General features: G+C 40.9%; 1 protein-coding gene across 1 annotated transcript in view; it reads left to right on the top strand.

Moving 5' to 3' along the window:
- Window positions 1-1,983: 1,983 nt before the first annotated feature.
- The window catches only part of MLPH (melanophilin), a 109,742-nt gene continuing 88,507 nt past the window's right edge, over window positions 1,984-23,218 (top strand). Inside the window, exons 1-2 of the mRNA XM_082262045.1 lie at window positions 1,984-2,098; window positions 22,337-22,487. Coding sequence (XP_082118171.1) covers window positions 22,378-22,487 — 110 coding nt within the window. The 5' untranslated portion in view covers window positions 1,984-2,098; window positions 22,337-22,377. The remainder of the gene's footprint in view (window positions 2,099-22,336; window positions 22,488-23,218) is intronic.

Genomic DNA, 23,218 nt, shown 5'->3' with positions numbered 1-23,218 from the left:
GATGCCCTGTGTCTGTGTCTCTCCCTGCAGCATCTGAAAGCTTGCAGGAGGGGGAGAAACTGGCTTTCAGCTGTTGCAGAGAGCTGCACAAGGCTTCCTTCTGTAATTGCCCCTCTGACCGACTGCACCGATTCCCCGTGCTGTTGGGGCCCCCTGTGAGCCCAGATCCCCTAAAGCAGGACTGGTGCTCCCCCCCCCCCCCCCCTATCAGTGGCCCTGCAGACTGGTAAGGGAGAAGCCAAAGTGAGGTCTCTGGAAAATGGCATACATTTCAGGAAATTATAAAGTAAGCATACCTGAGAGAAGAATGAGATCACCATTTACTATAAGGATAAGATATAGAGGCAAAGGACACACCAAATTACTGGAGACCCGATCAGAGCCGAATGCGGCTTTGATCGGGTATTCGGCGGCCATGCAGGCTGGTTGCCCAGGTCTCCCGGTGGGAGTGGGGGAAGGGACCCCTCCCGCTCCTTGTAATGACAGCCGAGCGGCTTCTCAGCCGCATCGGTTGTCATTACAAGACAGGCGACCGTCGGCTATGGACACTGGTACCAGTGTGATGCCTCCAGCTGCAGGCATCACTCCGGTACAAGCACTTTTCCGAAATATCGGCAATATCAGTCACCTTGGTGGCCGATTCCAATATATCGGGGAAAGTGCAGATCGGCTTTCACACCTATATGTGTGTATGTGTATATATACATATATGTGTGTGTGTATATATACATATATATGTGTGTGTGTGTATATATATACCCCTATACAGAAGTTCAGATGTCATGCCTGCCTCCAAAGACGCCCAAAAAATGCACAATAAACGCCTGCAACAAAAACACCCAGGTGTGTTGTTGCAGGCGTTTATTGTGCATTTTTGGGCGTCTTTGTAGGCAGGCATAACATCTGAACTTCTGTATTGGGGTATCTATACACACACACATATATGTATATATACACATACACATATATAGGTGTGATAGGAGCGGAACCCCATCCCTGCAAATAATTTCATTAGCGCAGGCATAGGGTTCCGCTACTTTCACACCTATATGTGTGTATGTGTATATATACATATATGTGTGTGTGTATATATACCCCTACACAGAAGTTCAGATGTCATGCCTGCCTCCAAAGACGTCCACAAAAAAAGCCCAATAAACGCCTGAAACAAAAACGCCCCGGTGTGACAGGAGAGGAGCCCCATCCCTGCTCTACTGCAATTCTAAAACAAACAATCTTTTTTTTTTCTGGTTCTGGACATGCTACAAAGCTGAAACTTCACAGGTGCACTTTTTAGACCCTCCCAGACAATAAATCCAAAGAAATCTCATTTTTTTTTTCAATAATTTTTTCAATAATTGTCTCTCTATCTAAAACGACAATTTTTAAGAACTTTTTTTGTGTGATTAATAGTCCCTGGGGCATGACCCAGAACCCTAGGCACTTTTTAGGGGCATCAAAATGGTGTTTTTTGATTACCGAAGTTCGGGTCCCATCGATTTCAATGGGGTTCTGTAATCCGGACCCGAACTTTCGGGAAGTTCGGGTGTTCTGGTCGAACCAAACTTTTCAAAAGTTCGATCATCCCTAGTAGTAACTTCTGTTTGTGACAAATCAATGCAGTAGATTGGCAGGTGGTAGTTTAGTAATGGGATTACTGGGGAAGAATGCTTTAAATAACGTCCAGAAACAATTAGGTTTACCTTTATTTGGTTAACCAACACTTTTTTTTTTTTTAGTGGCATGTTTTTTGCAATAGATCACCTTCATAAGACAATTACAGTATTAGTGAAAAAACACTTGCATGCAAAAAAATATTTGCAGACGTATATTGCATATCATTCAGGCATTCATTCTGTTGTCCTTTATAGTGATGCATGTTGAGAAACAATCAGTGCCCAGTCTGCCCAGCCCTATGTTCATGTGATTAGTGCAGCTGATTAGAGGGCCCTGAAGCTGCCTTTTGCTATGGGAGTTGACAGCGAAAGGCAAGGAGCATGTGACATCAAGGGAAGGGCCTGCCCTGCTTCACATTAACACACAAACTGGTTTAACTAAAAGTCCAACCCAGACATTCCAAGCTGCAGCCAGTGAACAGGTAACGGAGATCCATGCTGTGAGAGTCTACTGGTTTTTCTTTAGTTAATGCTGGTGCCTTTTCTAGCTAATTGATAACTGACTGCAGGTGGTCATATACTTTTCATATAACTTTTTCACCTAGTGATATGTTTATGTCAATTATGCAAATTAAAATGTTATTTTATGGAATATATGTAAAATATAATGGGAATGCAAAGTTGTTGCTACATAGACAAATTATTTGTATGTGGAACATTTTCAGCAAGTGAGAGTGAAGTTTATAACTTGTAAGCACAGAGGCTGGGATGTTAGAGCAGAGATAGCTCAATTTTGCTGAGCTGCAGATGTGATCTGAGAGTTGTAATCATATAGTATCACCAGCTGTTTGAGAAAAGCAGAATCAAAATCAGCAGGATTGTCGGGGAAGCAGTCAGAAGGAAAAGCAGCATTTAAGCCAGAGGACACCGAAGATAACATGTATTTTGTTGCAGAGTCAAAGAACACTTTCCTAAAGCTAGCAATAGACTAGTGGAATTTCACTTTTGTTTTTAAATATTTGTATTGAATTTTAAATGAACAAACGAACAAATGCATACAGAGTAAATGCGATAAACTTGAAGCGGACGCAGCCGCAAATGTAGAGGATCACATATGGAATAATCATAAAGAGAAAAGAAGGCGAAGAAGAGGGGGATAGAGAAGTGAGGGTGGAATTTCACTTTAAGAGCATTTGTTCAACTTTTTAATCGTTAGTTAGGTCTAGTCGAACTGTTTGTTTTTCGGCCACAGCGATGAGAAAAGGAACAGGATGTAAAAAATGTTCTCAAATGAAAGAATTTCTAACAGTAAATGTGGTTTTCATTTGATCCATATGTTCCAAAATCAAATGTTAACAGCAACAAAATTCTGAATTTGCTTTTGATTGGCATTCATCAAGTCATCAAATGTACTGAAGATTTTTTTGTACATTCAAATAATGCCAGGTTAAGTGTACATATTGTGTATTAAGTCATTAATAAATAGAATCTAGGAATAGTAATAACTTTCTAGGGGCATCTGGCAGCTGTTGCTGCTGTGCATAGGGAGCCTCTAGAAACCTGGTGGGAGTATTTATTAGAACATATTACATGACAACTGTTTTGAAAGGCTATACCCAGAGTGCCCAAAATATGGCTGATACATGAGATCATCCTTCATCTGGTAGGTTGCATGACACATAACCCCTAAAGCAAGGAACATTAATAGATCCCAGAAATATGTTGGCGTATTTGATTAATATTTCCGCAAATAAAGGCCATATTGTGAAACATCTAGTCTCAATTGTAATTGCCACTCCCATGCTCATATTTATGTACTGGGCATTGATTGGTTTGCCTATCATTTATAACTGGGACTGAATAAAGCTGGATACACATTATACGGTTTTTGTTGTTCGATTTTCTTTAGAGTTACCTTCAATCATGTAGTGCAAGGGCCTGCCTGATTGCATGCAATTTAAAAGTGTTTAGGTTTGACCTCATATTATATGGTTTTGGTAAATCTAAAGAAAAGTTGTACAAGAATATTGTATAAAAATGATCTAGTGTGTAGCCAGCTTAAGATCTTTTGCAATTATTATAAAGCTTGTCCATCTGTATGCGATCACAAGATCATGCCCCAATCACTATCACCAGCCTTTCCTCTTGACCCAACATTTAATTTCATTTTTATGAATATGCCCTTAGCCAATAAATGGTAATGCTTTATTTTTTTTTCATTTGAGAATTTTATTACTACCTATGCAGTAAGATTTGGCTATTTAACAATTCTAGCTTTTAATTTGACACATTCAGAGAGATTTACTAAAACTGGTGCACACAGAATCTGGTGCTGTTATGCATAGAAACCAATAAACTTCTAGGTTTTAGCCTAGGTTCAGCTGAACTCGCAAAACATCAAATCCGCATTTCAGTCTGACTTCGGGGGCAATTTTTAGAGACGTCTATGTGGGTTCATGCACAGATGTATATTGAAATCGCCCCCAAAGTCACCAAAAGTAATGCAGGAACTACTTTTTGGAATTGGTGCAGCGCTACAAAGGCAGTGTCACACTGATTCGGACAGTGACATTGCCGGCAAGAAGCTCCAATGTGAACGGCAATCGGCCCGATGTGAACAGAGGCTCATTGTCAAAGTTTAATTGAACAAGCTGAAGTTAGAAGCTAATTGGCTACTATGCACAGCTGCACCAGATTCTGTGTGCACCAGTTTTAGCAAATCACCCTCATTAACTCTAAGGCCCCTTTCACACACTCCGTCCGTCGGACAGAGTCCATTTTTCTCAGCGGGGGATCGATCCGCCGATCCCCCGCTGAGCAGGAGGATGACAGCTGTGTCTCCGGTCCGTTCTCATCCGATCCGCTGGACGGACGGAAAATAGGGTTTCCATCCGTCCAGATTTGACGGATCGGATCGGGTGTCAGCGGACATGTCTCCGCTGACATCCGATGCCCCATAGAGATGCATGGGGGGACCGTTCAGTTCCGCCAAAAAAACAAACAGGCGGATCTGAACGGTCCGCCTGTGTGAAAGAGCCCTAATGCTGGCCATACACTATACCAAAAAACGTTCAAACTCATTTTCGAAAAACGAACACTTGGCCGTGAGAACAGACGATCGTGCCATCATGTAATGACTGATAAATCGTTCAATGGACATAAATGAGTCAGTTTTTTGTTTGTTTTTTTTTTTACATATACCTAGTGCAAACAGTTTGGACAAGAAACACATTAACCTTTCAATTTATCATTCGTTCGGCAGAAAATTTCCAAACTTGTCCTTCGTTTTTTCAGCTCAAAAACGTCACAACCGATTACCGATTTCTGCCCATTACCTGGTTGAAAAATGAAAGAGCTGTCCAAATTAACAAATTTGGGACGATTTTTCATATAGTGTATGGCCAGCATAACACTGCATATTGTCTATATTGTGGATATTTAGTTGTAACTGTAAAACCCTTACTTTTTTTTTTTATATATATATTTTTATTAGAAATTAGGTTTGGAAACTAAATAAATGTTAAAAGAGTTTGTCTACCAAGAAATGATATTTCTGGGGGTTTTTTTGGTAGATGCTGGAGAGTTATACCACTTGATACTTTCTTATACCTGAGATATCTGCACTTGAGTTCCTGATTCTGCACCCATAATGCATTTTATATTTTGTATTATGGAGATTGCAACAAAGGAGGAGCAGGAGCATGCAAAGGTGGTTGCAAACACCCATAAATTCCTGCTGAGACACAGTAGGGCGTTAATATACGAGAAATCTCCCTCCCGTTGTATCAAAGAGACATAGAAAGCCAGAGACTGCCTCTACTCACCAGACTATACCTGTAACTAAAGTATTACTTCTTGGTTGACTGAAGCTGAGGTTTAAAATAATAAATAAAAAATGTGCTACAGCTTTAGTCGCATTACTTACCCGTAATTAAGTATATCCCAGGGTGTGCAGGCAATTGGATCCTAGACAGGTATTTACTATAGGGATGCCTGTCTTCTTCCTGTCTCTGAAACTCAGTTCCTGCAATGGTTACCAGCTTCCGGTTATCTGGCAGAACACCAATACAGATGATCTGATGGGGACATCAAGCTCCTTCCTCCTTCTCCATTGCAAAAAGTTTTATCATTGATTATACAGCTTGTAATACAATCTATAAATGGAGGAGAGTCTGATCAGTCATTGGATTCTCTTCCCAATTCACAAGTCATGTTAAAGCAGTGTAATCAATGATAGAACTCAATTGAGGAAGAGGAAGGAGGTGGCGTTTCCCCATCGCATCTGTACTTCTGTTTTGCCTGAAAACCCAAAGCTGGTAACCAACCACTGCAGCACCAGAATCTCTGAGATAAGAAGAGGACTGGCATCCATGCAGTAAACATTTCCCCAGCATCCAGCTGCCTGCACAACTTGGAACGTTCTGCATTACAGGTAAGTGATTTGACAGATGTAAGTGAAGCTTTAGGGATTTATTTTTTTATCTAAATTTGAGCTTTAACATTTAATGACATTGTAACACAAGAATGTTGTTATAGAAGATTATTTAGATGACTCTAGTGCAATGTTTTTCAGTTTTTCATATACTAGTGTAACATTGAAAAACTGTAAAACACATTCAAGAACTCCTTATGAATTCTAATGTAGTGTCTGAGAAAGTGACTTACAGTGCCTTGAAAAAGTATTCATACCCCTTGAAATTTTCCAAAGTTTATCATGTTACAACCAAAAATGTAAATGTATTTATTGGGATTTTATGTGATAGACCAATACAAAGTTACACATAATTGTGAAGTGGCAGGAAAATGATAAATCATTTTCACATTTCTTTACAAATTATTATGTGAAAAGTGTGGCATGCATGTGTTTTTAGCCCCCTCAGTCAATACTTTGTAGAACTACCTTTCAGTACAATTACAGCTTTTTTGGGTATGTCTCTACCAGCTTTGCACATGTCGAGTGACATTTGTGCCCATTCTTTGCGAAATAGCTCAAGCTCTGTCAGATTGGATGGAGAACGTCTGTGAAGAGCAATTTTCAAGTCTTGCCACGGATTTTCAATTAGATTTAGGTCTTGACTTTGACTGGGCCTTTCCAACACATGAATATGTTTTGATCTAAACTATTCGATTGTAGCTCTGGCTGTATGTTTAGGGTCGTTGTCCTGCTGGAAGGTGAATTTCCGCCCCAGACTCAAGTCTTTTGCAGATTCTAACAGGTTTTTTTCTATGATTGCCCTGTATTTGGCTCCATCCATCTTCCCATCAACTCTGACCAGCTTCCTTGTCCCTGCTGAAGAAAAGCATCCCCACAACATGTTGCTGCCACCACCATGTTTCACAGTGGGGATGGTGTGTTCAGGGTGATGTGCAATGTTAGTTTTCAGCCACACATAGCGTTTTGTTTTTAGGCCAAAAAGTTCAATTTTGGTCTCATCTGACCAGAACACCTTCTTCCACATGTTTGCTGTGTCCCCCACATGGCTTCTCACAAACTGCAAACAGGACTTCTTATGGCTTTCTTTCAACAATGGCTTACTTCTTGCCACTTCTATAAAGGCCAGATTTGTGGAGTGCATGACTAATAGTTGTTTTGTGGACAGATTCCCCCACCTGAGCTGTGGATCTCGGCATCTCCTCCAGAGTTACCATGGGCCTCTTGGCTGCTTCTCTGTTTAATGCTCTCCTTGCCTGGCATGTCAGTTTAGATGGACGTCCATGTCTTGGTAGGTTTGTAGTTGCGTCATACTGTTTCCATTTTCGGATGATGGATTGAACAGTGCTCCGTGAGATATTCAAAGCTTGGGTTTTTGTTTAACCTAATCCTGCTCTAAACTTCTCTACAACTTTACCTCTTATCTGTCTGGTGTGTTCCTTGACCTTCATGATGCTGTTTGTCTGAAAAAAAAAACCTCTGAGGGCTTCACAGAGCAGCTGCATTTATATTATGAGATTAAATTACACACTGGTGGACTCTATTTACTAATTAGATGACTTCTGAAGGCAATTGGTTCCACTAGATTTAAGTAAAGGGGTATCAGAGTAAGGCCTCGTACACACGCAACGAATTTCCGCCGACCTCTCGTCCTTCTTTTGTCCAGAGTGGTGTCTGTTGGTTGGAATGTGCTGTAGACTGCACACAAATTTTCCCGTACGACATACTTCTACTTCAGAAGTGATGTCATGTGTTGGATTGCTTTGTATGTGTTCTTTCATCTCTGAGCATGCCTAGTCTTGCTCATAAGATTTTTCCCCATCGAAATCTGTACTGACTGCATGAAAATCGGACGTCTTTTGACGGAGGACAAAAATTTTATAGTCTGCACACCAGGATTTTTTCGGCCGAAAAGTCAGAGTCGGTTGTCGAGAGCACCATACTAACAAGCCGAAAATCGGCAGATCGGTCGTCGGACGAAAATTCCCGGCCGAATTTCCACTCGTGTGTACGGGCCTTAAAGGGGCTTAATACAAATGTATGCCACAGTTTTCAGATATTTATTTGAAAATTAATGTTGAAAACCATTTATCATTTTTATTTTCACTTTGTGTTGGTCTATCACATAAAATCCCAATAAAATATATTTACGTTTCTGGTTGTAACATGACAAAATGTGGAAAATTTCAAGGGGTATGAATACTTTTTCAAGGCATGTGTAATATCACAACAACCTACCCTATTAGAAGTAGAAGGTTTTTGTATGTGATTTGGAGAAGAATATGTGATGTTGGGCCAGCAGTTCTCTAAAAGTTTACAGAACTTAAGCCCCGTACACACGCACAGATTGTTGTCCGTAAATTGTTGGCCAACGTCCGATCTGCCGATTGTAGGCTTGTTAGTATGATGCTTCCGACAACCAACTGCGAATTTTCGGCCGAAAAAAATCTGGTGTGCATGCTATAAAATTTTTGTTGGCCGATTGTTCCTCAGTCAGTACAGATTTCGGCAGACAAAAATCAGATGAGCAAGACTGGGCATGCTCAGAGAAGAAAAAAACACACGGAAAGTCAACCATCACATGATATCACTTCTGAAGTTGGTTTTTGTTGGCCAACAAAAGTCCAGTGCAAGTCTAGAGCACATTTCAACCAACAAACAACACTGGACAAAAGTTGGCCGATCAGTTGGCCAACAATCTGTGCATGTGTACGGGGCTTAATACCATTGATGTAAAAAGTGTCTTTATGGCTTTTTAAACAATTTACCTCAATTACATAATAGCAAACATAAATTGCATCCATTTTTTTCATGGTAGGCTCCTTATTGAAGTAAAGTAGTACTATTTAGTGTCAGTTCTTTAGGCATTCTTGAACATTTTTAGGCATTTGATATGTCTAGAATACATTTCCTGGTGCTTTCCCACACCTGGGGAGGGAACTGCAGTAGCTGCATAAAGCCTGCTACTCCAACGAATGGCTATATGTAGACGTACTCTTGTAAACACCAATGTTTCCTTGAATCAGTGTTTATATTCATATGTATATATGGCTTCTATAGGCTCCATTTTAAATTATAGAAAGGATACATACACAAGGATTGTGATATGAACGCATGGTTGACATTCATGACAATTTACAATGGAACAACTGGCACTTAAAATATGGTGTAATAGGCACACAGCTGAGTTTAGAAAAGACTTCTCCAAGCAGGTTTGGATTATCTTTGATCTTTCAGAATATTTTACCTGGTTGTGCAACTTCCTCTACTGTGGTTCAGTAGCTCTTTGGTGTTTATTTGCTTTAGCTGGCTTTGTATAGGTCAATATTTATTTTTATGTTAACACCAAAAGCATAAGTAATACTTCTGGCTGGCACATATGTTCAATAGGGCAGAATTGTGGGCATTATAGGGTCATAAGCATGCAAATATATATAGGTACACTATATTCTGCATGTGTTAATGCATATTTGCAGCTTTATAATGTGAAAAGTTGAAAATAATGATATATACAAAAGAATACAAAAACACATCTGCAACTATTCCTAATCCTAGATCTAAAGAGCTCAAACACCTCCTTAATCTATCACATCCTTTGCATTGAAACATAGGCCAAGCAAATGCAATATTGTATTCAAACCAATTGAATGACATCATCATAGCAGGAATGGGGGGTTCTGTTAGGTGGTTACCAGTCTTTATTATTACTGCCTTGGGGTTCAGAGTATTTATTATTCAATGCAGGATATTGTTTACTTGGATAGTTTGTGCTAATTCTGCCCTTGTTTGGGATTAGCTTGAGTTATAATTACAAAGTATGAGCTGGTATATTTACTAAACATAAACAAATAGATTTGTCATTAGCCAAAGGGCTAAACTTGGTGCATTCACTGGTGCTTTGCAAATGAACAGTAAAGCTCTATTCACATATAGGCCCCCGACGAATTGCAAAGATATCGCGCAAATAGAATCGCGGTGCGCCAGTCGACCAAAAGAAGTTCTTGTACTTTTTTTGGGCGACAGGCGTCCTGCGATTCTCTTTGCGTGATTTTACCGTGATTAGTTGGGAGACAATTGCGGCAAAATCGCGCCACGTTTGGGGTGCCATTGCAAGTCACAGGAATTGCATGGGCATCCCCCGACTTACAGTGGTTCAGGATTGCGGCAATTCTGCCCGCGATCCAAGAAGCCTATATGTGAATGGAGCCTAATAGCAAACACTGTTTACTTTCAGCTCAGTGATCTTCAATTAAAGGGGTTAATTTTCATCACACCAACCTCTCAGACTGCTGAGATCAGAGGAAACATTAACCACTTAAGCCTTGGAGGATTTGGCTGCTCAAAGACCAGGGCCTATTTTGCGATTCGGAACTGCGTGGATTTAACGGACGATTGCGCGGTCGTACGACGCTGTACCAAAATTAAATTGAAGTCCTTTTTTTCCCACAAACAGAGCTTTCTTTTGGTGGTATTTGATCAACTGTGCGATTTTCACTTTTTGCGCTATAAACAAAAAAAGAGCGACAATTTTGAAAGAATAACAATATTTTTTCCCAAAAAAAATGTAAAAATCTAAATTTTTCAACATTTTAGGCCAATTTGTTTTTTGCTACATATTTTTTTGTAAAAAAAAAAAAATCGCATTTAGCGTTTTTGGATTGGTTTCCGCAAAAGTTATTGCGTTTACTAACTAAGGGAAAGATTTATGTCATTTTTATTGTTTTTTTTTTAACTAGTAATGGCGGCGATCTGCGACTTTTTTGCGGTACTGCGACATTGCGTCTGACAGATCGGACCCTTGACTGACATTTTTGACACTTTTGGGGGTACCAGTGACATTACTACAGTAATCAGTGCTATACATATGCACTGTTACTGTAAAAATGACACTGGCAGGGAAGGGGTTAACTTTATTGGTGATCAGTGGGTTAAATGTATCCCTAGGGGGCGTGATTCTAACTGTGGGGGCGTGGCTTGTGATGTAACCCCAGAGACATATTATCCTACATAGCAGGATCGTATAGTCTCTGCAGTTACATCAGGGAGAATGACAGACGGCTTTGTTTACATTAGCCGTCTGCCTTTCTCCCTCCTCTTGCGGGAAATCGCGAGTGGCTGGCAAACATCGGAGCCGCCGGTCACTCGCGCGGGGATGTCAGGAAACGAGCGGGGGCGGGAGCGGGCCTCCGGCGACGCGCGCTCGCCCCCTAGAGGCTCGTGGGCAAGTGACGTACTGGTACGTCACTTTGCCCAGGAGGGGCTGACCGCTGCAGTATATAGTCGTGCGGCGGTCAGCAAGTGGTTAATAACTTAAGGGCAGGAAGGTTTTACCCCCTTAATGACCAGGCCATTTTTGCGAAACGACACTGCATTACTTTAACTGACAATTGTGCGTTGGTACGATGCTGTAACCAAATAAAATTGATGTCCTTTTTTTCCCCACAAATAGAGCTTTCTTTTGGTGGTATTTGATGACCTTTGCATTTTTTTTTTATTTTGTTTTTTGCACTATAAACAAAAAATGAGTGACAATTCTGAACAAGAAAAACAATATTTTTTTATTTCGGCTATAAAACATTCCCAAATATCAGTTTAGGCCAATATGTATTCTGCTACATATGTTTGGTAAAAAAAAAAAAAATCCCAATAAGTGTATATTGATTGGTTTGCGCAAAAGTTATCGTGTCCACAAACTAGGGGAAAGATTTATGTTATTTTTAATTAATTAATTTATTTTTTACTAGTAATGGCGGCGATCAGCGATTTTTAACTGGGACTGCGACATTCTGGCAGCCAGATTGGACACCTAACTGACAATTTTGAGGGGACCAGTGACATTACTACAGTAATAGGTGCTAAAAATATGCACTGTTACTGTACTACTTACTGACACTGGCAGGGAAGGGGTTAACAACAGGGGCCATCAAAGGGTTAAATGTGTGCCTAGGGGATGCTTTCTAACTGTGTGGGTAATGAACTTACTGGATGAACACAGAGGCCTTTACTCCTAAATAGGAGGAATACAGGATCCCTGTGTTCATCACTGACAGACCAGCTGTGTTGTGTTTACTTCGGCAGACCGCCGTTCTTTCTCCATGGGGAGAGAGGGTGGGTGCCCGGCTGACATCGCGTCCACCAGACCCGCTGATTGGCTCCCCCTCTAGCCAATTGGCGTGTGCGCGCACCCCCAATATCTGCTACACTAAACGACGTATAGGTACGTTGTTTTGCGTAACAGAGCTGACCTCCTGCAGTATAACTATGGCGGCTGGTCGGCAAGTGGTTAAAGAGAACCCAGAAATGTTCTCTTTAAATTTTGGAGTACATTGATGCCAGAGAGAGTAAGTGCCTGTTCACACTTTTGCGACTTGTCATGTGACTTGAGAGTTCAAAGGCGCATAACAAGCCGCACCCTATTAACAGCAATGGAATAGTTCTAATAGGTGCGACTCAAGTCGAAGCGACTTAGAAAAAGGTTCCTGCACTACTTTTGGGTGGCTTCATCGTGACTTGCATTGACTTCTGTTAATGAAGTTGCAAGCAAGCCGCAGTGTAGTCGCACAGGATGTCACGCGACTTTGAAGCCACATAGATGTGAACCAGGACTAAGGCAACTAGCATTCTCAAAAGAAGGTCAATTATAGAATTATAGAAGCCCCTCAATATGGGTTATCTTTAAGGTTTATAGTATGTAAATCTAAAAAAAAAAATTATTTTGCAGCATACTATTTCTTGGTTGAGGTACCTGCATTAGTTTTCTTTTTTCAGGTTTTTTTCTCCTTTGTTGCCACCAGACTTGACTTTAAAAATGACTGATTTTCTTCTCTCCATTACCTAGAGCAGTGATGGCGAACCTTGGCACCCCATATGTTTTGGAACTACATTTCCTATAATGCTCAACTACACAGCAGAGTGCATGAGCATGATGGGAAATGTAGTTCCAAGCATCAGGGGCTGCCAATGTTTGCTACCTTTTGTCTTGAATTCTTGCTTTTATTTTGTTTTTTATTAATATTCAGGATTTATATAGCACCAACAGTTTGCGCAGCACTTTACAGCGTGAGGGCAGACAGTACGGTTACAATACATTTCAATACAGGAGGAATCAGAGGGCGCTGCTCGTTAGAGACTACAATCTACGAGGAAGGGTCAAGTTATACAAAAGGTAATAACTGTGGGAGGTGAGCTGATGGAGAAAATTAAAGTATAGTTGTAAGGTGGAGGCAAAATTGGCTTCTCTGAAGAGAAAGGTTTTCAGGGATTGCCTAGGATTGTATAGTCAGACAGATTGGGGTAAGGAATTCCAAAGAATGAGAGAGGCTCCGGAAGAATTCCTGGAGATCAGCACAGGGAGGGGGGTTGACAAGGGAACTAGAGAGCAGGAGGTCTTGAAAAATAGCAATTCAAATCCTGGTATGTGATGGTGCCTTAGCATTTCTGTACCTACAGCTTTATAGCTATATATCTGCTGTGTGAGAGGCACTGTGCCTCTAACTTCTCATTTTCCTCAAGATTTGATCATGTCACTCCTGTGCTGCTTGCTGAAGAGAAATCTGTACTGCCTGCATCTACCTGCTTCTGCCTTTTCCATTCTGTCTATCTATCCTCTGTTTCTTGAATATTCCCCTATTAGTCATCAGATCAGAAGTCACCACATAGGCAGCTTTGACATGAGGAACCAAATCTCTACCTCTACAAAGATGGTTACCACACAGAAACACAGTACAGAACAAGGCATGTTAAATTTGTCATGACCAACTGTTAGGAGCTTTGCCTCTGCTTGCTCTTTTTGGGCACACCTTTGACAGTTCAGGTCCTCTTTAAAGCAGGGTTCCACCCATTTTTTTAACCTGCAAGCATTCCCGTGCCCATCTGCAATTTTTTTTTTTTTTAAATACCTTTTTTTCATTTATTTCTTGCACCCGTCTGGTCCGGCCACCTAGGGGATTACCACACAAGGCGATTAATATGGACTCCTGCGTGACATTACTGCGTGACATTACTGCGTGACATTACTGCGTGACATTACTGCGCAGGCACAGAAGGCCAGCTGCAACGAAATCCTGGAAATAAAGACTAGTGGGCATGAGATGCCCACAACCCTGCAATGGACTGCTTCTGAGATCGGGATTTAAAAAAATGTAAAACAATCAAGATGTAATACGTTATTGACTATGTTGAAATGTTAGAGTAAAAGTAGGAACAATGGTGGGGACTGGGGAGCATTAAAAAAAATGATGTTTGGGGACTGGAACTCAGCCTTAGGTTTACAAGTACCAACCTTTAGTAATGTCCTGCTTTCATTACTGAATGTGGATGAGCAAGGGTTTGGCTCAAAGTTTGGTCCAAACCCAAGTTCAGCCAAACCCAGAAGGTAGTTCTTAGTGCCGGGCCAGTGAGCTGCCAGTGTGGGATTCTCTGCCCAGCAGCTGCTTGTACAGAAAGTGGCAGGGATGTTGGGGACATCATTCACCCAATATGGTCACATGGCCTTGTTAGGTCAGAGATGTCACAACCATCCTGCCCCTTTGTTTATATGCAGCCACAGGCCGGGGATTTAACTGCCCTCAGCTCATTGGCTTGCATTGACAGCTGCCTTCTGGGTTTGGCTAAATCAAGCCAAAGCCAATTTTTTTTACTTTTTAGTTTTTTTTAAAGACTTGAGAGACCTCTGATCGAATATTCACAGTAGCATAGAGAAGAGATAAATCTCCTACTGAGACAAAAATTCAGGTGTGGTAATACTAGCATGTTAGCTTTTAAATGGTATCTGCTAGTGTCAACAGAATTTATTATTATTACTACATTCTAGTTAACAATTATACTTATTTTTATTGATGACCATTGACTGTAAGTATACTAGTTAGGATGTGTTGAGTGGGGGAAGGATGTGTTCAGGATCTACCTCCTCCCTTATCAGGTGCCACAGAAATATTTTACTGGGCAATTAGCCATCATTTAGCTATCTGATAGAACAAACAGGAAAGATGAATGTGTAAACACTGTGTTCCCTGGAGAAAAATTGGAGTGGGCGAATAACAGGTATGTATCTAAGCAGCTATTGCCTGAGACACTAAGTTTTAATATTGAGCCAGAACTAAAAATAATACAGCGTGAAACGGCAAGGTTTCTACTGCTTGTCTAGTTATATCCACCCTAGTGCTTATAATGGCCTTGTCTGTACAGTAATTTGGTGCCCTAGATTATCATGTACAGGCCCAGGGCCGCTGATAGGGGGGGACCACCAGCCCTCTTGTAGGGGGCCCGAGCACACAGGGGGGCCCACACAGAGAGGGGGATTAGTGATGGACAACAAAAACAGAAATCTTCCTCCAGCACCTGAATCTGATCTCTTTCCCTCTCCCTGCTATCAGCTTTTATCTGTTGAGAAAGAGACAGTTGTCCCTCACTAATCCCCCTCCCTTGTGTGGGCCCCCCTCCCAGCACAGGCTCTAATGTTATCTCTGCTCAGGAGTTTATTTGTAAATTGTAACTTTGTTTCTCTCTCTCTGTCTCTCTGATCCCGGGGCTCCAACTGCCCAGCCTGTATATTTTTCTCATCTCATCTTTTTTATTTAACATAGCTTTTTTTTTAGATTTAGCTGGAATTATGTGAGTTATGTTATATTTGTGTCTGCTAATAGTGATTTTGTTGTAATTTTAGCTAAATATATCTTTAATATTTTCTTGGGGGGGGCCCTGCCAGGTAGTCTGTACGGGGCCCCGTGATTTCTAACAGCAGCCCTGTACAGGCCAGTAATTCTCAATGTCTCAATGCAGACTCTTTTGTATATCTCAAACACAGAGATGAAAGTTACAGCACACAGAATCATCTGATAAGGGGATGCAGTTCCATCCAGAAACAAACATGAAAGCTTGATGTATGTGGCAAAAATTCCCTAAATAAGGTTAAATTTAGCACAGTGGTTTCCTTTATAGTTTTTGATTGTTATTGGGTTTTTTTTTTAAACCCAAAGTCTTTTGTAAAGGACACTTAAAGGGTCCTCTCACACGGGCTTTTGGCCCGGCGGACTCAGTTTTGCTTAGTGGGGATCGATCCGCTGATCCCCTCTGATTAGGCGGATGACAGCTTCGTCTCCGCTTACTTTGCAGAGACAGACCTGTCAGATCCCTGCTCTCCTCTATGGGAGATCGGATGAAAATGGACCACCTGTCTGTTTTCATCCGATCCTATCCGATCCGACCCTCCAGACAGAGGGAAAATAGGGTTTCAATCCATCTGGATTTCATGGACAGGATGGGATTGGATAGCAGCAGGCGTCAGCAGACATGTCACCACTGACATCTGCTGCTCTATAGGGGTACAATTGCAACACAAGTAATATTGTAATTGAATGTTGTTAAAAAATACCTTTCCTTTTCAATCTACAGCTCTGTAATTTTCTGTAAAATGCAATGACTACCTTGAGGTGTTCTGTACACAGATGGAGTACAGAACGCCCCCCAAAAATGTGATTTCCAGCTAGTGTGATTGGCTCACTGATTTCCCAGAAGTCTACACTAAGATACAAGTCAGATTTAAAGCATCCCCTGCAACAAAAATGTAATTATGGATGAGATACTCCCAATAGGGTCTAAAAGGATGCAAACCCTGCATTTTACCTCATTAGAGCCCTGTAGGTGCAGCAGCTGATTGATAATTAGGAAACCACTCCCATTAGATTCACTTATCTCATGGACACAGACAAACACACAGAGATTTCTTAAGTATAACAAAAGGTAGGAATAGGCAACAAAGTTTGTTAAAATCCTTGTAATGTAAATAGATCACCCAGAGGGGAATGTTTTTTTTATCAGCAAAAGTGGAGTTACACTTTAAGTTAATGAAATCTTTTATGACATTATGTTCTTGTTATCTTGCACAGCTATTGCACCACTGTAAACTTCTTAAATTCTTAGAACAAGGTTGTTCAAATTCTCTATATCAATATTTCTTAAACTTTGGGTCAGCACCCAAACAGGGTTGCAGACATGTTTGTGATGAGTCCTCAGTTGACTGTGTATTAAACAGGGCCTAGTTTGTCCAAGTGCAAAACCAGTGGCAAATGCGGTATAGCACACATGTTTAATTTTCCAGTAATCTGATACGTATTCCCATATCATGTTTGTTTCTATGGGATGAAATGAAAACATAAAAAATATTTCTGCCCATGACTCTTCTCAAAACCTATGAAACAATAAAAACAATACGATTAAAAAATATGTCAACCCAACCCTTTATATTTCTGATATGTGCCTGCTGTACCATATACTTGTATGCAAAAGTATCCTGTTCTCTTTGTATTGCTTCCTTTGTGTGAAGTCCCTGGGGTTCCTGCAAGTCCCTCTGCTTCCCTATTAAAAAATAACTACATTAGGCATGAGAGCACAGCATGGTTAGTTTTCTGGCTCTCCTCCAATAATCAGACTTGCCTCTCCTCCCAATTGCCCCCCGCACAGTTATTCACTGGGAAGTTTAGTGTGCTGCTGTTGCTCTTCCCCCAGCTCTCTATGCTCATTGTGCTGCAGAGAACAGTATAATAGTGGTTATGTGATCACTTATGAAAAAAAAGGTATTTATAATCGTTTTTATGCTGTATGTATATACAAATGTTTTGCCTTTCTTTTATATTTTAAACTGAATGGGTTGCTTTACAAGGTGAGGGTTTACATATACTTTAACAGCATAGATGCATAAGGTACTGTACTAGAGAGGGTGCAAAAATGTGGTACAGAGGGAATTAAGCAGGCAAAGTTGTGAGGTGAAGAGACTCCAGTGCTTATTATTATTATTATTATTATTATTATTATTACATAAAATGATGTAATAAGAGTAGATGTCTATGGGTATTCAGTGTGTTTTACATCAACGGACACTGTGGGGTTGATTTATTAAAACTGAAGAGGGCAAAATCTGGTGCAGCTCTGCAGAGAAACCAATCAGCTTCCAGATTTTTTGTCAAAGCTTAAGGCCCCTTTCACTCCTGTCCGTTCCGTCAACGGAGTCCATTCTGCTCAGCGGGGATCGATCTGCCGATCCCCGCTGAGCATGCGGATGACAGCTCAGTCTCCGCTTTGTGTGCAGAGATGGAGCTGTCAGATCCCTGCTGTCCTTTATGGGGGAATCGGATGAGAATGGACCGCCTGTCCGTTCTCATCCGATCCCATCCGATCCGCTGGACGGATGGAAAATAGGGTTTATAACGTCTGGATTTCACGGACAGGATCAGATCGGATAGCAGCTGGTGTCAGCGGACATGTCACCACTGATACCCGCTTCAGGTCCGCCTGAAAAACTGACAGGCGGATTGGATCGAATCGGATCGCCTGTGTGAAAGGGGCCTAATAAAACAAGCTGAAATTAGAAGCTGATTGGCTACCATGCACAGCTGCACCAGATTTTGCGCTCCCCAGTTTTAGTAAATCAAAACTATAATGTGCTTGATTTTTTTTAAAGGAAAGTGGACTGTTCAATTTACACTTTGCAAAAATAATTTTCACTTAGCTTTTTGAATGTAGTGAAGCTCTGATGACATCCATCATCCAATCATGTTCAAGCAAAATTAGTTTTTTTTTGGGTTTTTTTTTAATTGCTTACCTGGCATATGATTGGGTATTCTTTGCAAAGTGAATTTTTCACACCAATCAATAAATTAAAAAAAATAAAAAAAAATAGCAAAATGCAAATTCTTTGCAAAGCAAACAGCCTGTTTGTCTTTAGTGATTGAACCCTTATGAATCTTTTGTACATAAATGAGTATGTATGGTGCATTAGCACCCTGTAGTTTGACTAATGCTTAACTTCCTCACCTACAGCCTAATATGGATCTAATCCATGCACTGGTAAAGATTGAGATCTGCATAGGATATGCGGATTTTCCTAGCTCACAGTCAATTTGCAGTGATCTATAAAATGGCAGCACTTGAAGTCTGTGATTGTACCCTGAGCTATGTCAACTAGCAGAATCATTTTAAATATTGCTCTTTAAACAAAGGATTCGCTTACATTTCCCTATGGGCCTCCTAGTATTCTTGCGTCATTGTCATTACTGTTTGCTACTACTGATTGCAATACAACTGTAAAGCAAGGGGCATGCAGTGAAGGGTAGAAAGAAACTTTAACCACTTCTGGACTGGAAGGATTTGTCCCCTTAATAACCAGGCCATTTTTTGCAATTCGGCACTGAGTTACTTTAACTGGCAATTGCGTGGTCGTGCAACGCTGTACTTAAAAAAATTTATGTCCTTTTTTTCCCACAAATAGAGCATTCATTTGGTGGTATTTGATCACCAATGAGATTTTTATTTTTTGCTTTATAAACAAAAAAAATTTCTGGAAAATAAAAAGCAATATTTTTCACATTCTGCTATATAAAAAAAAAATTTAAATCAAATTTTTTGATAGTTTTAGGCCAATTTGTATTCTGCTAAATTTTTTTGGTAAAAAAAAAAAAATATAGGCATATTTTGATTGGTTTGCGCAAAAGTTATTGCGTCTTCAAACTAGGGGAAAGATTTATGTCATTTTTTTTTTTACTAGTTATGGCGGCGATCTGCGATTTTTAGTGGGACTGTGACATTGCGGCGGACAAATCTGACCCCTAAGTGACATTTTTGATACTTTTGGGGGGAGCAGTGACATTACTCAGGGCTAAAAATATGTACTGTTACTGTAATAATGACACTGGCAGGAAAGGGGTTAACCCAGGGTTGATCAAAGGGTTAAGCATGAGCCTAGGGGAGTGTTTACTAACTGTATGGTGGAGGGCCTTGTGAAATGAGTACAGAGACCTGTGTTGCTATTTAGAAGGATCACAGGCGCTCTGTGATCATTTTAGAGAGAACAACCGTCTGCTGTGTGACCTGTGTTCTCTCTCAGCGGGGATCGATCGCGGGTGGCCGGCGGCTGCCGCCGGTCATGTGGATTGGCATCCCCACTGCCTAGTGGGGGCGGGAGTGCGCCAGTGGTGGCGCACGCTCTCCCAAAGGACAGCTCCCGCGAACCGACGTACCCATACGTCGATTCACGCAGCCGAGCCAGCCTGCCGCAGTATATCAGCGACGGGCAGTCGGCAAGTGGTTAAAGAGGATCTTCACTGCACTCGAGCACCACAAACCAAAAACACTGTTTTAAGTAATTTTTAATATTCAATGCAAACTTCCCCATGCATCCATGTCTCCAGGCTTTATTTAGTGAGAAATCTCTTTGAAAAACACCCCGCTAGCATTTCTGGCCGTGACCATCTTGAGTAATGGAAAATGATTCATGTAGCATTTACTTCCTGCCCTTAACTCAACTATGCATGCAGGAGTTCTTAGCTGAGAAAACCCCTCCTCCCCTTCTCCCCTCCTAAAGACTCCTGGGATGTATGACATCATTTGCCTAGGCATGGAAACCAGGAAGTAACTAAAGAAATGTAAACAAAATAGTTTAAAACAAGTAAATATAATATACTTTCCTACCTATTTACTAATGCTAGCAGCATGAGGATTAAAAATAATCAATGTTGATTGGGAGAGTGAAGTTCCACTTTAGGGGTAACGTGTTTTCTAATTCATATATAATAAATACATAATTTGAAGCCTTTTGAAGCCAATGTCTGGAATATAGTTGAGTGGTAATCTTATTGCTATAGGCCATACCTTGTTCAGAAATGTTTTTCCTCATACAGCAGAGCCCCTAGGCAGAACGCTGATGAAATAACTTGGAAAATATAACCCCATTTTAATGAATTTAACTTCAGAGAGTGTGTGACAAGGATGGTACATGGAAAGCTACACGCTTTAATACGCATCATTTAAGATGACAATGAGACTATTGACAGAAATGACATGAACTGGGCCACATGCTGCCTTCAGAAATCACCCCCCTGTGGTATGACTATCAGCTGACTGACTCTCGGTCAACTGTCTCATGTTTATTATGGATGAAGACAATCCAAACCCCTCTGTACTTAACTACTTCTGGACCGGAAGGTTTGACCCTCTTAATGACCAGGCTATTTTTTGCTAAACAGTACTGCGTTACTTTAACTGACATTTGCGCAGTCGTGCGATGCCATACCCAAATAAAATTAATGTCCTTTTTTCCCACAAATAGTGCTTTCTTTTGGTGGCATTTGATCACCTCTGCGATTTTTTTTTCTTTATGCCATAAACAAAAAAACGACAATTCTGAAAAAAAATATATATTTTTTACTTTCTGCTATATATTTTTCCCCATAAAAAAATTAAAAGTCAAATGTTTTCATCATTTTAGGCCAATCTGTATTCTTCTACATATTTTTGGTAAAAAAAAAATCACAATAAGTGTATATTGATTGGTTTGTGCAAAGGTTATGGCGTCTACAAACTAGGGGAAAGATTTATGGCATTTTTATTTTTATTTTTTTACTAGTAATGGCGGCAGACAGATCGGCCACCTAACTGCCATTTTTGACACTTTTAAGGGGACCAGTGACATTACTACAGTAATCAGTGCTAAAAATATGCACTGTTACTGTACTAATGACACTGTCAGCGAAGAGGTTAACACCAGGGGCGATCAAAGGGTTAAATGTGTCCCTAGGACATGCTTTCTAACTGTGTGTGGGATGGGCTTACTGAATGAACACAGAGACCTGTGTTCTTAAATAAGAGGAACACAGGATGTCTGTGTTCATAACTGACAGAACAGCGGTCTGCCGTGTTTCTTGTTCTGTTTCCACAGGGAGCGATCGCAAATTCCCGGCGGCCGAACCCGCTCATTGGCTCCCCCTGTGGCCAATCGGTGCGTGCGCGCCCCCACTAACGGTCCCGCGAAGCGACGTACAGGTATGTAGTTTCACGGGACATAGCCGATCGGCCACAGTAAAACTACGGCGGCTGGCCGGCAAGCGGTTAAACAGGCTAAGAAAATATTTGAGAAAAGCATATACGTCTTGTTAACCTTTATCCTTTTTAATTTTACTTTGATACAACTACCATTGCTCTCACCCTTCCCTCTACTATACTATCTAACTGACAATTACAGTATGTGAATTTTTAAGAAAAAAAAACCTTTTAGCAAGACTTTATCAGTCTACTCTGTCTCTATGTATTTCCTGTAGCTTCTTTTAACAGTCATTTTATCATTCCACATCTCCAGAAGAAGTCATGCGGGTATTGTGCAAATAATGAAAGTCATGTTTTTCAACTTTTTTTTTATTCTTTTTTTTTTTTAAATTATGTTTTACACCATTTACCATCCTATCCTCCCGTAGCAAACAAAGCTGTTCAATCACACTTCTCCGTTTTTGTTTTATCACAGGACTCCTGTTTCTGTCTTTGCCTGTTACATTGAGAATTGCCATGGGTAGGAAGCTGGACCTGTCCAAACTGAGTGATGAGGAGGCCAAGCATGTATGGGAGGTTGTCCAGAGAGACATCAGTCTGCGCAAGAAAGAGGAAGAGCGGCTTGAGTGAGTAGACCATGGATCCATTAAAGAGGTTGTAAACCCTCGAAACTTTTTTTTTTTTTTTTTTGCTGCAACCTGAAAAAGAAACCCATAATGAGCTAGTATGCATCGCATACTAGCTCATTATGAAATACTTACCTAAAAACGAGCACCCGCTGTGCCGCCCGCTCACCTGTATGACGGGCGACATGTCCAGTCACCCGTCTTCCGGGATCCAGTCTGCCATCTGATTGGCTGGAGCCGCGGTGACGTCACTCCTGCGCACGCGCGCAGGAGCTGACGGTCACGGGATGGGGCTCTGAAGAAACGGCACCAGCGGCCGTTCCTTCAGAGCGCATGCGCCAGTGACGTCACTGGCTGCATGTAAGGTAAATATCTCCTAAACGGCGCATGTTTAGGAGATATTTACAGTACCTATAGGTAAGCCTTAATATAGGTTTACCTATAGGTAAAAGTGTCAGAGGAGGGTTTACTTCCTCTTTAATATACAGATAAATGGAAAGGGGTTTTTGCCCTGTAGGAAATGTAGGTTTCCATCTGTAGGAAATGTAGGTTCAGAGGCAGGCAATACTAAATGCTTAGAAGACATCATGGGGTTGATGTACTAAAGGCAAATAGACTGTGCACTTTACAAAGTGTAATTGCACTCTGCAAGTGCAGTTGCTCCAGAGCTTAGTAAATGAGGTAAAGCTTCACTTTGCAAAGAATACACAATCACGAGCAAAGAAAATTGC

The sequence above is a fragment of the Pelophylax lessonae genome (assembly GCF_965119305.1).
Source record: "Pelophylax lessonae genome assembly, chromosome: 6".
NCBI lineage: Eukaryota > Metazoa > Chordata > Amphibia > Anura > Ranidae > Pelophylax > Pelophylax lessonae.
This window is presented reverse-complemented; position numbering and strand designations above follow the sequence as displayed.